This window comes from Schistocerca cancellata, chromosome 7 (genome assembly GCF_023864275.1).
Source record: "Schistocerca cancellata isolate TAMUIC-IGC-003103 chromosome 7, iqSchCanc2.1, whole genome shotgun sequence".
NCBI classification, from domain to species: domain Eukaryota; kingdom Metazoa; phylum Arthropoda; class Insecta; order Orthoptera; family Acrididae; genus Schistocerca; species Schistocerca cancellata.
The window spans coordinates 164,329,463-164,347,608 of NC_064632.1; the positions used below are offsets into that span (position 1 = coordinate 164,329,463).

At 42.7% G+C, this 18,146-nt stretch overlaps 1 protein-coding gene across 1 annotated transcript in view; it reads left to right on the plus strand.

Moving 5' to 3' along the window:
• The window catches only part of LOC126092309 (uncharacterized), a 95,619-nt gene extending 79,952 nt beyond the window's left edge, over window positions 1-15,667 (plus strand). The window contains exons 3-4 of the mRNA XM_049907834.1: window positions 659-765; window positions 15,446-15,667. Of these exons, the coding sequence (XP_049763791.1) occupies window positions 659-756 (98 nt within the window). The 3' untranslated portion in view covers window positions 757-765; window positions 15,446-15,667. The remainder of the gene's footprint in view (window positions 1-658; window positions 766-15,445) is intronic.
• Window positions 15,668-18,146: the final 2,479 nt, after the last annotated feature.

Here is an 18,146-nt window from a genome sequence, read left to right on the forward strand (position 1 = left end):
ATGCTCTACAATATGACAGTTGTGACCTCAGCTGCTGTTTCACCACACGTACCATCTGGATTTTCCCTCTTGGCACCAATTTCTCAGAACTCTGCAGGTGGACTCTACCATGCATAACACACTTAGCTTTCCACTCTTGCTGATACTTTCACAATGTTTTGTTCAGTAATTTACTTCTTGCTTATTATGCTATCTTCCATATTTAAGTTCTCAGGTTTTCCAATTCAGTGCAGTGCAGGTACCAAGAATCAATCCTACATTTGCACCCATCCAGTAAGTCTCCCCTGACCTGGAATTCTATGTAACTCTTCTATAACTCTACAGATTTCCTAAACTTGTCAGCCATTTTCCTTCCTATCTCTTCCATTCCCTTCTATCCTTCTGCTATGTGAAGGAGCCACTGGCTGTAAAAGCTTGTGTTTATCCATGTATTTTAAGTGTTTTTTTCTTGCTGCCACTAGCTGAGCAGATTTTTCCTCTATCCACAAATGTGTTCTTTATAAACTGTGGACACTGTGAGTCTCTCACTACTGGCAAATATTTTCTTCTTTGAGTAAAGTCTGTACACTGTTCTGGTTACATATTGACCGGATACAAATATAGAACAAAATTTTATAATGAATTTCACTGGGTATGTAAATAACATAATTTCTTTCAGATCGAGTTCCATTCTCATGTCCTGGCAGCCTGACTTGTCCACTTGACAAAACACAACTGTGCCGAGACTACGACTTCATGATGGACTGTTGCTGCTGATATATACAGGTAAGTAACTTATCATCAGTTTTGTTCAAGGAAGGAGGGAAGATTGAACAGCTTGTGGAGGATAAAGTCATCAGAGAGCTTTCACAAGCCCATACTGGACAAGGATGGAGAAAGCAATCAACTATATTCTTTTCAAAGAAATTGCCATGCAATTGATCTCCATCTTCAACCCCTGTGTCACTGATGGTGCGTGGAGGAGAATACACAGTATACCTACATCATCCCTCTTCCCCCTCCCAAAATTTCTATTTTACTAATGGATGACACATGGAAAAAAGGCTGTTGTACCTATCTCTATGGAACTGGATTTCTTTTACTTTGGCATCATGGATATCATATTGGATGTATATAGGAGAAAATAATGTCTCTTGCCTGATTCTGGAATATGGACTGTCAGCAATTTGTGAGTGTGGCTGTTCATAAGACATATCATTTTTAAAGTGTCTCTCACTTTGTTGAACATCTCTGTGCCACTGTTATGCTGACTCAACAAATGCGTGATGAATTATGCAACCTTTCTTTCAACTTCTTTTGTTTCTTCCTTTAATCCACCTAGGTAAGGGTCCATCAGACCAATGAGCAGTACTCAAAAATTTTTCTAAATTGGGTTTCCACAAGCAATCTGTTTTGTGCATAAATTACAATACCTTAGGGGTTCATTAATCAAAAATTCCAGGCTGAGAGGCCATGATCAAACAGTAGAAATTCTTCCTCCTGATGTTTCATTGCCAACTGGAGACAACATCGTCTGAGGAGGTATAGAGCGCTTAGAGAGCACCACCACTCATCACGTACTGCCAACAGTGAAACTATCTCTGATTAATATCATTACTCTCAATCAAAGGTAATTGATTGCCTTTGATCAAGAGTAGTGACATTAGTCAGAGATAGTTTCACTGTAAACAGCATATGACGATTGCTGGTGCCCTCTATGCATTTTGTATAAACTGGACCTCCATGGCCTAGCACCTAGTCATTGGCTCACCTCTGAAGATGTTGCCTGCAGTTGGCAATGAAACATCAGGAGAAAGAATGTCTATTGTTTCACCATGGCCTCTTAGCATGGCAGTTTTAATTAATGAAGATGCCAGCCATGAAACCTTGCATATTCTTCTTATGTTATTCTTAGCAATTGTTCCAATAATGTTACTTTAGCTATCTGCCTTCCACATCACTAGATTTATATGATCATTCCACCTCAAATTGCTTCAGACAGATAGTTTCTCTTAAATGGTTTAGAAAGACCACAGGATTTTTAAATCAGGGTGGCTGAATGGGGATTGGACTTTGCACCTCCTAAATGCAATCCAGTATCCTAACCTCTGCACCACTTTGCTTAGTAGTGTTATTTGGCAGTACAGAATATGCATAAGGGGTAGATCACTTCTCACCAATATAACAGTCACTGGGCAATACAGGTGCATAAAAAAATAAAAACTGATTAGACATACATGAATATTTTCTATTTATCAGGAACCCTCAATTTACCAGTTGAAACCATACTATCTGTGATTTCTTGTTTGTGTTTGGTGTCTCATCAGTAGAAGTTCATCAAATTACTGTAAACTGATTTTATGGTAAATTCTCCGATAATTTACATGACACAGCAGTCAATTAATTTGACTTACTTTTACATTTATTGTCATTAATGACAATATGATGAGCAGTTTAAGATTTCACATGTAGGGTTGTCACAGGCAGGCACTGTCAACATTCTACTAATCAGTATGATAGCAGCAAATTATCCATAGTGCACTTTCACAATCAAGTTCTGACAGAATAACATCACAACATTGGTTTTAATTCACACTGTCACTCAACACACCTGATTTCCTGATATAATATACAGATATCCAGATGTCCATGACGTTGACACAAAGATGGGACTTGAATGAATGTAACCCACAGGCTGATTCCAAGAACATAACTACTTGGCTTCCTTGGCTGGTGCTATGATTAAAATTCTTCTGGGTGTTTTACCTTGTTGTAGTATAAAATACTTTGATATAAACTTAAAACCAACATTTTGATCATATTACAATGGTCTTCTGTAGTGTGAGACAGTCTTGCTTGAGCAAGGCTGTTGTAATACAGGTGAAACACTGCTTTTAAGTTTATAATCAAAGTATCTTATACTGTGGTAGGGTACAACAACCAGAAAAATTTTAATCATGACTCAAAGTTAATCAGAAATAACAAGAGTTACTAAATTATTTTAACAAAGAGTGATGTGGAGATGTTAGTTGGGTATTAGCTCTACTGGGACTTGTCATCCGTAGCCTTACCTGAATGATTGCTGGACTCAAATTCAATATTTTTCGGTTGGAAGAGGTGTTTATAAACTTGCAATTGCAGGGTGAAAATTTAGTAATGAAAATGAACTATTGGTTCTTGTAATGATTTGGTTTAACTAAAAGAGAGTTAGCTTGAAAATTATAAAAGTTCTCAAGTATTATTTGATTAGCACACTATATGCATCCATGGTGGAGTACCTGTTTACCAGTAAGGTTGCCGTATTTGAAATTATGTTAATTTATTCAGTTGTTTCATTAAGGGCTTAATTGGATAAGGAAAGGTGTTAACAAGTTCAGAAAAATTAGAGCAAAAATATTAGAAAATCAAGTCCTAGAATCTAACAGGTCAAATGCCTCAAATGCAAAAAGGAATTTTGGGTGGATTCAAACTTGCTAGCTTTTTAATAAGTGGTTTCAATATTATGAAATCCACAGCTTAACTCCTTCAAATATCTCCAGTACATATTGCACTAACAATTTCAGTTTCATTTATTCTTCACTAAACTGATTCCTGACAAAACTAAATACATTATTACCATCAACAGATAGAAAACTGTCTTCTGAATAGTGAATTAAGTAGGAACACTATTTTTACAAATCTTGGTAATTTCAAATGTATGTAGTGTACTCACACTATGTTTAGTGATACACAGTTGAAATATAAATGGAAAAAATTAATTACTTGGCAGGAGTAGCATATTAGTAAGTGGCACAAGTTGCAGTTTGCTTTGTTTCACACAGATATTTGACTCAGTACCTATTTTAGTATCTGAACAGGTGTGGCAATGCCACTGCACTACACTATTGGTGTGGATACTTGACGGGCATGACCGAGCGAGGTGGCGCAGTGGTTAGACACTGGACTCGCATTCGAGAGGACAACGGTTCAATCCCGCATCCGGCCATCCTGATTTAGGTTTTCCGTGATTTCCCTAAATTGCTCCAGGCAAATGCCGGGATGGTTCCTTTGAAAGGGCACGGCCGACTTCCTTCCCTGTCCTTCCCTAATCTGAAGAGACCGATGACCTCGCTGTCTGGTTTCCTTCCCCAAACAACCCAACCCAACTTCACAAGTGGCTCTGTAATAACCAGAAAAAGAACCCTGTGAGAGGAAATGAAACTCACCATGCCAGTCAATATATGGGAAGCAGAGAGTCTAAAGCCAGATAGAGATATACACAGAAATAAACTCAGCATGTGACTGTGCTCAACAATTAATGACTGAGCACTGGGCAACAACACTTGGCACGAACTAAGCATTGGCTTGAACTAAGCATATGTAGTGATCCCCTTGGCTTACTGCCACCTGCAGGTAAACACTTCCGTCAGTGGGTCTGCCCATACTAAACACTGGAAGCATCCTCCATGTCCTTTTTCCACACTATGCTGCTGCACTATCCACGCCAGCTCATCTACAGCCATTGTGATGTTCGCTGGTGGGGATACTACATCCCTCCCCCTTAAAAAGTCACACACATTGTGCTGAAACTGGCCAGGCTCGGGCTGTAACCTCCAGTGTAGAACCAAAGGTGGCACCGAATACTTGGCAATGGACTGACTATCAAATGAGGCAACAACAATGCCACTGGTTCCATCGAAAGGATAGAAGAACATAGAGGCTGAGGCAATGGCAGGTCCACTGGCAGCACCAGGGATGAGATCACTTCCATTGGTGAAGGAGAGGAGGATTTGGATGGGATGAGGGCAGGTCGAAACCCATATGCTCCATATTAGCAGGTGCAGGTGCAAGCCTCACTGGAGTCTGAGACTGCCAGTTAAGGGAGGAAGGCAGAGGCCACAGAGGGGGTTGCAATGGGAGGTGATCTGCTGTAAGTTAGAGCCTGCCCCTGGAACAGCATCAGGACCAATCCTGCTGCTCAGATGTCTGGAAGGCACAATGGTGATGCCCCAATAGAGTATGGGTGCAACTGATCTGCATTGACTGAAATGTGGGGAAAGTGATACAATAGAAGACAGATGCATAGCTGTGAGAGATGAGGTAGTGAAGGCAGCAGAGGATCATACAGGAAAAAAGACAAAGCCCAATACTTATGTAAGATGAAATATTGCATCTCACTGATGAAAGCTGAAAATAGAAAAATGTTTCAGATAAAGCACGCAAAAGGGATTATAGCTGCCTAAAGAACAAGACTGGCAGAAAGTGCAGATTTGCAAAGCAAGAATGGCTAGAGGACACATGCAAAGCCATAGAAGCATACATGACTGTGGGAAAGATATTTGCTGCTTTTAGGAGAATTAAGGAAACCTTCAGACAAAAGAGAAGTAGCTGTATGAATATCAAGAGCTCAGATGGCAAGCCACCATTCACAAACAAAGGAATGCTGAAAGATGGAAGAAATACTTAGAGGGGTCATATAAACGAAGCAATCTTTAATCCTTAACCCATGAGATGTGATCTCTCAGACCACATGAAAAATTTTTGAACTCACTTCCTAAGATCAGTTCTGGTAGCATACTTCTATTCTCACCCCTCCCCCCCTCCCCCACCTCCTCTCATTGCCTCCTCAAACAGCCAGCCTTACAATATTTTATTATTGATTACACTGTCACCTTATTTGATCTTTGTTGAGAGGTGCTGTTCACAGATTTTGGGGTTTCCTAGACCACACCTCCTGAACTATGTACTTGTTTCTTTCTGTACAATAAAATGGAGTGAATAGGAACAGTTTACAGCTTTACAGGAAAAGACTGATAATTTAAAAGGAATATGAAAATCAAAATTGTATATGATTATAGTCTTGTGCCTAATTTTTAGATTTGGGACCTAGCTCATGCTTTTATAACATAAAAGGATCTTGTTGTTCCTATTCACTTTTCAGAGGGGGATGAATTCAAACAGAAATATTGATTTTATTATTATTATTTCTTTTTATTAGTTTTTGGAGTGAATGTGGACATTTCAAAATTTGCTATGGACCTAGCATAATAAGAAACAAAATGTATCTGGTCAAAAACAGTTTTATTCGATACAAAAACTATAAATATTGGATGGATTGTGGTTTTGTTCTCTTTTCCAAGTAAAAAATTGTAATACCACTAATTACTTTATTGTAACATTAAATTTGATCACCTCCTTGACTAAAAAGTGACTCCTCATCTGTTAAAATCAGTGTGTTCAAATGTCCTTGCCTTTTTTTCCCCAAAAAACCTCAACACAACCTTTGCCTTCTAAATAAAAAATTTTTGAAGCATTCAATCTAAATGACTCCTTACTTTTTATATTTATTTTAATAACTGCATTAACTCCTAGGTTAAGAATGGTGCCAACTGACTCTTCATTTCCACTGAATTCTTGTTATTCTTCTGAATAAACGCTCATAATTATTATTTTTATTCAACCTGCAAATTATGAAAACACAATCCAACATTTTCAGTTAACCAAAACAAAAGTCAGACTAAAGTATATTACAAAACTAAACTTTTTCTTAATGAAAGTGGACTGCAAATTTGCTTACCATGCACTTAAATTAAAACAACTCAATTCAGATTAGGACTTACAAATAACATTCAAAGTAAGCAAATTCAGAACCACACCCCATGTTTGTTGCAGAGTGAACAAAACATCATATGTCTCACTAACATTGAAATTCAGAATTTCCCTGCTAGACTGGTTCACTACAAACATGGGAAAACAAATCTTTGAATGATATACCCATTTCTCTTCTGACACAATATCATAGAACTATTCACCCCATTGTTCCTGTTCATCCCATTTTATGGTATAGTACCAGTTATGTTCACAGGATTGTGTCAACTTAAAAAAAAGTTGTTACTTGGTGATATCATTAATATAGATCAAGAAACAGATGAAAAATGTGATGACTCTGCAACAGCCAGTGATCACAATTCTACTAGTAAATAAGAGGGCCAATCATCAGAAAAACTTGAGGACAATGGTGAAGGGCACCTTTCTGTGTCTCCAAAAAAAAATACTAGTGTTAGCTAAAATCAAATGTGTTCTGAGTAGTGGTAAAGAGAAATGTAAATCCCAGCACCAGCATTGATTGTCACTTTTGCTGACTTCCTTTTTGGACCTATAGACTGCAGTTCTTATATGCAAGTTGAAGCCCTAGAATTTAATTTTGTGTGATAGCTTACTTGCAACAGAGATACTATTTTTCTGAATGTAAAATTCAGTTCTTTAAAGAGTTTGTTTATGAGTACTATTTAAAAAACATACAAGAGTATGTGATTTTGTTTGATTAAAAGTGAAATACTGCACTGGACTGGAGTAGGTGGTGGAGGGAGGATGTATGGGACTGGTCTTGCATCTAGGCCTATTGCAAGGATATGAGTCATTAGGCAAGGAGTTAGGAGCAGGGGTGGAGTACAGGTGGGCAAGGATATTGCATAGGTCCAGTGGGTCATGGAATACCACTGTGGGAGAAGTGAGGAGGATAATGATTAGGATATTCCTTATTTCAGGTCATGATGGGAGATAGTCAAAACCATGGCAGAGAATGTGATTCAGTTGCTTCAGTCCTGTGTGGTACTGAGGCATGAGAGGAGTGCTCCATTGTGGCCAGGTGGTGTGTGTGTAGGAGATGGTAGGTGACTGGAGAGACAAGGCAAGGGAAATCAGTTCCTTTAAAAGGTTGGGAGGGTAATTGCTGTCTGTGAAAGCCTCAGTAAGAACTTCAGTATACAGGGTGTCTCAGAAATGTTGTGACAAACTTCTAGGGGAGGTGAGACACATAACAAGGATTGAGAATTATATAGCAACCCATGGCCTCAAACATTAGGGGTAAATGATAGCAGAGGTCAAGGATTGGAAATTAACACAAGAGTGATTCATTTGAAAGATTTATTGGACGTAATGAGTACACATGGTGTACGACATGAATAATACTCTAATATTACAACATGATGGGGGGCTCGCTCATTTTGGACTGGCTGTTTGTAGGCATGTGAACAGGTAATTCTTGCATCAGTGGATTGGGCATGGTGGACTGATTCTCTGGCACCCATGCTCACCAGACTTATCAAGCCTCGATTCCTTTCTGTGGGGAGCTACAAAATTTCTCACATATCACAATCCTTTGGAGTCTGAAATGGATCTTGTCATGAGAGTCATTTGTGCCACTGCTACAATAAAAGAAACACCTGGTGTGTTCGAGCATGTTGGCAGTCAATGCCCTATCGGTGTCAGCCCTGCATGGTGTCTGATGGTGCAAACTTCAAGCATCTATTGTAACATTAGACCTGCATCTATGCTATGCACCACATGCACCCATTATGTCCAATAAATGTTTAGTACGAATCACTCACTTGTTTCCTTGCTGATCTTCAACCTCTGCTGCCAGTTACCCCAGAAATTTGCGGCCATCGGTTACTATGCAATACTCAATCCTTTTGATGTGTCTTGCTTTCCTTAGAAGTTTGTTGCAACATTTGTCACTACAGATGTGACAATCACAGGTGGCGGGGCTGTATGAAAGGGATTTCTTGGTATGGAATGTGGCAGCTTTTGAAATGGAGGTATTAATGGTGGTTGGTAGCTTTGAAGTGAAAGGAGGTACTGATATAGCCATCCTTGAGGTGGAGGTCAACATGAATGAAAGTGATTTGCTGGGTTCAGAAGGACTGGGTGAAATTAATGGGGGAGGTGTTGAGGTTATTGGGGAATATGGATAGGGTGTCCTCACCCTTGATCAAGATACAAAAATTTCATCAGTGAATCTGAACCAGGTGAGAGATTGGTTAGGAATGATTCATCTTCCCGGCCCATGAATAGGAAAGTGTAGGGTGGTGCCATGTAGGTGCCTGTTTCTGTGCCATGGATTTGTTTCTATGTGATGCCTTCAAAGGAGAAGTAATTTGGGTGAGGATATAGTTGGTCATGATGACTTGGAAGGAAGGTTATAGGTTTAGAGTGAGTCACATGTCTGGAAAGGTAGTGTTCAATAGCAGCAAGGCCGTGGGCATTGGGGATGTTAGTGTAGAGAGAGGTGGCATTGACAGTGGTGAGCAGGGTGCCATGTTTTAAAGGAACAGAACATCTGGAGAGTTGGCAAAGGAAATGGTTGGAGTTTTTTTTACACAGGAGGGTAGATTATGGATAATAGGCGCAAACTGTTTGTCCATAAGAGCACAGATTGTCTCTATGGTGGCACAACGACCAGCCACAATGGGGGATCATGATCAGTTGGGTTCATGGACTTAGAAAGCATGTAGAAGTTAGGAGTGTGAGGAGTGGTAGGGATAAGGAGACAGGGAGAGAGGGAGAGAGGAAGAGAGAGAGAGAGAGAGAGAGAGAGAGAGAGAGAAAGGGGAAAGATTCTGGGAAGTGCCTAAGGATTTGAGGAGTGACTGGATATCCTGTTGGGTTTCTGGAATGGGATCACTATGGCATGGTTTGTAGATGGACAAATATGACAGCTAGCAGAGTCCCTCTGCCAGGTAATTCCTGCAGTTCAAAAACAGATTGGTGGAGCCTTTGTCAGCAAGTAGGATTATAAGGTCAGGATCAGTTTGTAGGTGACAGATGGCACTTCTTTATGCAGATGTAAGTTTAGTTTCAACGTTGAGGGATTTGAGGAATAATGATAAGGCATGGTTAGAGGATAAGAAATTCTGGAATATTAATGTGGTCTATTTGGGGGCAGTGTGGATAATATCATGATTGGATGGAGGAGTGAGGTATGTCAGGCAGGATTCAGTAATGGTTTTAGGTTTGGTCTGGTTGATAGGGTTGCTCACAAAAAATGTTCCACTGTAGAGACTGGAAGAAGGAAACGAGGTCTTCAACAAGTCCATCATGATTGAATTTTAGGGTGAGAGGAAAGCTGAGACCTTTGGTAAGGACTGATACTTCTGCAAGATTAAAGCTTCTGGGGGAAAGGTTCATGACTGTGTTTTGGGTCTGTTTAGGTTCTGGATTCTGTATGGTGGTGAGAGGAAATTTTTGAGTAGTAGGTCTGCAAGGTAGGGTTTGTTGGCTATGAGGGAATATGGTGTTAGTTTGGAGGCTCCCATAGAGGCGGTGAATAGTGGTAGTCCAAGGAGAGAGTAGGAGGTTATGGATATAGCATTTTAGGGTTGCCGAATCCAATGATGCACGCTACACCATGTGTAATAAACACTATTTTTATTTCTCGTAAGCACACATATACAGTTGTTTACATTCTGAATTCTCGGTACACGTCCGTACACTTTCACGCGCGACCACAGACTGGTTCAAAGAGCTTGCCAAAAACAAAGATATTACCCGCGACTTGGTCGATAGTCGCCACATTAGCCCCCCCCCTAGAGTGTGGAGCACAAACATAAATATTGGGGCATACATGTAAAGGGAACACCCAGGGGGGAGGGAGAGGGTGTTTAATCAGAAACCATACCTTATATTACATTACATTAGTAATTGAAGTCTTCGAGCCAGCGAGGGGGGCGGATGGTCCTGCCTGACCGGGTGAATCCTCGTACAGCAGTTGAGGGATCTGGGGAGGGGATGGTGGGTTGTGAGGGGCCAGGATAGCGGATCTGAATGCCTGTGGCGGTACGTAGGACTTTGACCGTTGATGGGTCAGTACCAACAGGCAAGGGGACAGACTGGAGGAGATGAATGTGAGTTAAGTTGTCACTGGGGAAGCTGGCTTGTTCGTAGAAGATGTACACATTACCCGGCTGCATAACAAAAAACACATTAGAACTGCAAATAAGATCTGTGTTGACATTCACTACCACTTCCTTATACGGGTTGACAGAATCTCCACACAAGTCGTCATCGGTGACATCACACGCTCTGAGGCTGGTCCCTGATACATCACTGAATCCTAACAGGGGAGAGGCGAGGGGCTGCCTGTAGGAGGGTAAGTCATCACACGCATCACTCTGCATAGGGATGTCACACGCACCTGTAGCACTGTCACACGACTGGGAGTGGGGAACGTCACACGTGTGGGAATGGGCGTCGCTCATCCATGGACCGTCGGTAGATGCCTCATGCGAGGTGGGTGCAGCAGGGGATGGGGTCTGACTGGGTGGGGTATCGGGCAGTTCTCCCAGAGTCCATGCAGGTTTGAGGCGGCAGACGGATACCGTTTGAGGCGTGCTGTTAATGAGCACTTCGAACGTGTTGGTACGCCGTGATATGACTCTGTGCGGGCCCGTATATGGAGGTCTGAGTGCCCGTCGGATGTAGTCATCACGCACCATGACATGAGTGCACGACGCCAAGTCCTTATGCAGAAATACAGGAGGGGGGGGGTGTGTGGTCGAGGAGGCGGCACGCGGATGTTAGCAATTAGCTCCTTGACCTGCCCGACGAATGTCGAGTCGCAGATTTGATCTGGAGGAAGTGAAGGCTCGACTAACTCTGCTGGGAGTGTGAGGGGTTCTCCATACAGCACCTCTGCCAGGGATGCGCCAAGGTCCTCTTTGTACGCGGCCCGAACGCCTAACATTACCCATGGTAAGGCATCGGCCCACTCACCTCCGTGGCACATCAGGGAAGCTTTAAGCGTTCGGTGCCAGCGTTCCACAAGCCCATTGCTCTGGGGGTGGTATGCTGTAGTCCTAAATCGTTTCACCCCACACAGTTCACAAAGCTGTCGGAAGAGGGCAGACTCGAACTGGCGGCCCTGGTCGGTGGTGACAGAGACTGGGCAGCCGAAGCGCGAGATCCACATTAACAGCAGGGCTCGGGCCACTGCATCGGCTGTGATAGTAGTGAGAGGAATTACCTCTACCCAGCGGGTAAACCTGTCAATTGCGGACAGTATGTAACGGAAGGGGCCTGAGGGGGGTAAGGGCCCGACGATATCGATGTGTATGTGCTGGAATCTTCTTTTTGCCACATCGAACGTACTCATGGGGGGCTGTGCATGACGTCTTACTTTTGCGCGCTGACAAGCCACACATGCTTGTGCCCAACTGCGACACTGTTTTATCACCCCGGGCCAAACAAAACGTTCAGATACCAGACGTGCGGAGGCGCGAATGCCAGGGTGTGCCAAGTCGTGGATACTATTAAATATGTCCCGGCGGAGAGGTGCAGGGATCACCGGGCGTATGCGTCCTGTTGAAATGTCGCACCAGATGGGTGATGAAAACCCAGGAAGTGTCCGTAACTCTAGTTTGAGTCCTGTTTTGATATCAGAATGCAATGCTGCGAGTTCAGTATCCTCTGTCTGCAATTTAGGGAGCTCACTGAGGTCCAGTTGTGAAGATAAAACCGACACCCGAGATAGAAAATCAGCGACGACATTGTCTGCGCCTCTGACGTAACGTATGTCATTCATAAACTGACATATAAGGTCCATATGCCTAAAACGTCTCGGGGATGAGTCCTTACCTGGGTTACGGAAAGCGTAAACCAATGGCTCGTGGTCGGTAAATACCACGAGATGGCGACCTTCGATATCGTCTTGGAAATATTTTATAGCAGCGTAAATAGCAAACAGTTCCCGGTCGAAGGTCGACCATTTACATTGGGAAGCGGTCAGTTTGTGGGAGAAAAATCTGAGCGGCTGTACAACAGAACCCATGGATTGCTGAAGTACTGCCCCCACTGCTGTATCACTTGCGTCTGTAGTAAGCGAGATGGGAGCATCAGGAATGGGGTGAGCAAGCGTAACAGCTGTCTGTAAGGCTGACTTTAGATTATCAAATGTGCGACACATATCTGGAGTCTACGTGACCGCCCGAGACCCTGATGTGTTTTTTCCTGCGAGGGCATCCGTCAGTGGGGCTTGTATGTCGGCGGCGCGGGGAATATGTTTACGGTAGTAATTTACCGTTCCAAGGAAGCGGCGGAGGCCCTGAAAATCTTTGGGCAAAGGCACCGTACTAATTGCCTCCACCCGTTCAGTTAGGGGGCGGATGCCGTCGCCAGAAACTCTGTGGCCCAGAAAAGTGACACTGGTGCGGCGGAGTTGTGACTTAGTATTGTTCACTGCGATACCGTTTGCTTTTAATAGTTGGAACACTGTATTTAAATGTTGTTCATGTTCCTCGAGGGAGGAAGAAAAAATTAACAAGTCGTCCAGGTACGCATATGCAAAGTCCAGTTTTCCAACCAGCGAGTCGATGAACCGTTGCCACGTCTGTGCAGCATTTTTAAGGCCGAATGGCATAAACAAATACTCGAACAACCCGAACGGGGTGATGATAGCGGTCTTTTCAACGTCCTCAGGTGCCATTGGCAGTTGGTGGTACGCCTTATGACAATTGACTACACTGAAAATTTGTGCCCCATGCAGCTGGGAAGCAAAGTCTTGAATATTTGGGACGGGATAATTATCTAAAATTGTTCTGGCGTTAAGCGCCTAGAAATGAAAGGCAAGACACTGCATCTTTCACGTACAAGCGTCCTGGCGCGTGAGGAGAAGAAGTATTTAGTGATAGGCGTCTGTGCGGTGCAACGCGGCCCGTAGCGCCTGAATTGGGTCGCGTTATTAGTTTGGGAACACGCTTGGAGAACGACATTTCTTAGCCGCGTCGCCAAAGTGGGAGTGGAAATAACACCAAGCGGGGCGGCGCGTGGCGTCCCCCGTCGCGCTGGTTGAGGTCGAAGCGGCAGTGGAGGGGGACTTGTTTGTGGTTCCCTCCGATGGCGACGCTGCAGTAGTGCTGGTAGGGGAGGAGTTACTGCGGCGGTTGCCAGGCGGCGTTGGCTCCGCGCGCATGCGTGGAGCGAGTCGTGCGCACTCTGTACTGCAGGATGGGAACTGCCGCGCAGGTGTGCCAACCCCTGAGGCCTGAGGGCACCCTGGGGGGGTATGCGGGGGGGGGCAGAATGTTGTAAACCTGGTCTGCGATCTTCAGTTTGGCATCTAGTGGGGCCGAAGTGACATGTAGAAGGTGAAGTTGAATTTGCGGGGGAAGTTTCAGCAACCAGATGGTCCAAAGTGTAATGTCCGGCATGTGATGCGTGTCAATCATAGCGCGGAGATGACGCCAGAGTTGCGACGGGGACCTGGATCCCAGCGATTCCTGACTGATGAGGCGGATAGCTTCCTCTGTCGATGTGGATAGTCGCTCGAGGATGGTGCGTCGGGCGAACGCATATTTGTCCGTAGCGGGGGGCGAAGCCACAATGTCGCAGATCAGATCCAGTTCGTCATGGAGGTGACACAGTAAGCATAGGAACTTCGAATTGTCGTCGGCGACGCCGTGTAGCTGCAGGACGTGGTCGACCAAGGCAAACCATGTGCGTGGGTGATCCTTGCGAAGGGGTGGTAGCTTCGGCCAACGGGTGGGAAAGTCTTGACATAAATGTTTATCAGAAACTGTCTCTCCCTGTCCATAGTTCTGCAACGTAATTGTCTCGGGTGCAGTAGCGGTGCACCAGCTTCCGCCACTGTCAGTGGCACGCGGCACGGTAGGCGCGGCTGGCTCGACCTCGGTCGAGAAATCAACGAATCGAGCGGTCGACGGAGTAACGCCAACGGGCGTAGAGTGGACCGGCGCGGTAGAATCGACCGTAGTCGACCGATGTGCGGCGAACGACGGAATACAGTTTCCGGGCCCCTCCCCTACAGGTGCATTAAAATAGTTAAAATCACCTAATGTTTGTGGAACACACGCGGCAGGAACGGCGTGTGCCGTCGGAAACACTCGTAAAGCGGACGCTGGTGGTGTAGGGGGGGTTGGTGCAAAATCCGGAGTTCCGGCAGAAATATGAACTCTCCTCTCTTGAGGGTCCGGCTCGATTTGTACAGTCACTGATTCGGGTGGAAAATTCACACTTGCACTTGGGAAACCTGTAAACATAGTCACTGGGGTTTGAGCACATTGTGTCGGCTGTTGAGCACTCGGAACACGTGGCTGTGGAATTGTATAAACACTGTCCTGTTGAGTACAGCTAGTCGATGTGTTCGGAAACTGCGTAGAACTATTGCGGACACCCGGTGGATAATTGTAAAACCATGCCGAAGCGTCCGTTGGAACACTTAGTTGGCACGTGTTCGGTGTAGCAGGCGGCAAGCGATCCATTGTGTACTGCTCGACGGTATAAGATTTCATTGTAGCACTCGCGAACGAAATTCGGGGTCACGAGTATGGATATAGCGTTGTAGGGTTGCCGAATCCAATGATGCACGCTACACCATGTGTAATAAACACTATTTTTATTTCTCGTAAGCACACATATACAGTTGTTTACATTCTGAATTCTCGGTACACGTCCGTACACTTTCACGCGCGACCACAGACTGGTTCAAAGAGCTTGCCAAAAACAAAGATATTACCCGCGACTTGGTCGATAGTCGCCACAAGGTAAACAGTGCGAAGAATTTTTTGAGGTAGTGTTGTGCATGCTGTTCTAGTTTTTGGAGGGTAAGAGGTTTGCAAGGTATATAAATGTTTTTCTAATGCAACCTGTACTTGATAATAATCCAGATTTTTATCCTGATTTAAAATTTCAGGTTGTCTACAGAAGAGCTGACATCACTTTTTAATACCAAGAGTCCACCGATGTAAATGGTACAGCTGATGAATGATTCTTTCGGTAATGAACTGTAAACAGCTATCATATTTTGGAGAAATGTACAAATTGTAAATCTCTTCATATTTTTGAGGAAATCATTAATCGTACTCTCATTATAAATATAAAACTATTTATAAAACATTACAAACATAATTTTATTCTTTTTTCTGATATTTTTACCCTCTTTATTGAATAAAAGATGAATTATTGTCTTATTCTATTAATAAAGCACACAGTATATAATGATATGAAATGGATCATTTTATAAGAGAGATGTACACATTCAAATCTATAACCTATGGGAGACTGTAAATAAAATACTGGAAAGGTTAAAGCAAATTTGTAAGAAAAATCATAGAACCATACCTTTCTAGTAATTTTTTTATGCAGTCAGTATTATGTTGGTCCTGGTGATCTAGCCATAAAGTGTCGGCCTGGAAACTAAGATGTCATGGGATCGATTCTCAGTTGGACAATGGATTTTTCAGTCTTCATATCCTTCATCTCTCAACAATGTGAGGAGTCACCAGGGGTGGTACATGATTTGGATTTCACATTGAACTGTAGGTCCACTTTTCCCAGTTAGATAACTGGGGAAGGTTAGGGGCATGCAAGCCATCAAAGTGGTGTTCAATAGAAAGAACTGCACCAGGCCACTGAGCCACATGAAATTATTAATACTTTATTTAGATTTAAGCATTGGTCACAATGTTTTTCAAGCACTTTGGAACCATGGATCTCTTGACCTGAACATAAACACCTGTAGCTCCTTTGGTACATCACATCCAATTCAAAGTGTGGGATAAATAAATGTAGCCAGCTTCAAATCAAATTCACTACCTAGGAACTTCTCAAAATTCAAATGTTTCTCTTGAACAAGATAAGAGTTAATTTCAATGCTGAGTTCATACACTTTCTTCAAGACATTTTCTCATGAAAATCAATGAGAGTTAATGTAATAAGTCAGGGATATGTTCTCAGTCCTCATATCAGTGCACATTTGTTGAAAAATCTGGATTTAAGTGGCTAAGTTTTAATGAAGTCTACCACATCTGTCACTGACTCAAGAACTTCATGAAGCACAAGGCTCAGGCTGTTTTATGAAAGTGCTTCTTGGTTAATAAATCAGTGTGCCCAAGAGCACAATGACCCTCTTTATGAATAAGGGCTTCCAATCCAGTGTGAGAGCTAGCCATATTACTAGCTCCATCCATACATGAACCTACACAGTTTTTCCAACTAATGTTGTTTTCTTCTACAATAAAGTGTAGTATTTCAAAGAGGTATGTTGCTTCTGCTAAAAGAGATATTTTTCTGCAGAAAACAAGAGCTTAATGAAATTTCTTTTAATGTAAAAACCACACATAACAAATTAGATGTGCCTCATTACAATTGGCTGCAGCATAATCCAATGGAATAGTAAAATCATTGTTACCTTTCAGTTTTCCTACTAACTGATAATTATGGTTGTCGGCCAAATTTAGCATTCACTGCATTGTCTGACACAAGCAAACTTGCCAGTTGCTTGGCAGCTGATTCATCTATCGTAGTAGATACCATGTCCAGAATGGCTGATAAAATAAGGTCTTCCATTATGGTGTGAGGTTTCTTGCCTGTTGCTTCACACTAGGCAACATTGTAAGATGAAATAAGAGCCTTTGAAGGGATCATAGTTAGTTTCTTTTGGTTTTTGAACTTTTGGGAAAATCAGTCTCATGGTTTGTTTATTAAACTACTATGATTCAACTCCAAATGTTGTTTTACTTTATTAGCAAGCCTGCTTTCAAACAAGTGATTGGTCATTCTTCTTTTCCAACAGTAGTAAACATAAAATTGAAATTCAAGCAAGTGTCAACATATTTCTTTTATTTTTGAACTACACAATACATTTGAAATATCACATTTTATACTTATATTTAAAGCATTTTTGCCCACACTGACAGAGAACCACAGATCACAGAAGACAAACAATGTTTAAAAATGATCTGCATTGAAAAAATGTAAGCTTCAAACTGACTGTTACAGAATAAAAACAAATGAATCTCATAGGATGATTTGACTACCACCCATCATGCTGCGATAGTTTAACACTTAGTTGACATCATGTTAGATATCACTACTAGTGCATGTGGTATTCCTTTACTCAGTAAGCAAATAAACCAAATTATTATTTTTATAAAACCATCATGATGGCCCTACTGTATGGCTACGATGCCCTTAGGAGTGATGATGCACAATCTACAAACCTCAATTTACAATGACTTTTACTGATTTGACAATTTTTCTCTACATAAAAGTGTACTATCTGAGACTATACTTAGCCAGTGACAATGTCTAGAACCTCTTTGTCAGAGATTAAGCACTGTTAACCAGACCACTTTTCTAAATGCAAAAAGACGCAGGTCTCAGAAAGATGAGATACTGTTAAATACTAAGACCAAAACTAAACTCTGTCCAAACAGGTTATGAAGGCCCAATGGTACTGACCAGCTGCCATGTCATCCTCAGCCTACAGGCATTACTGAATGTGGATATGGAGGGGCATGAAGTCAGCACACCGCTCTCCCGATCATATGTCAGTTTACGAGACCAGAGTCATTACTTCTCAGTAAAGTAGCTCATCCGTGTGCCTCACAATT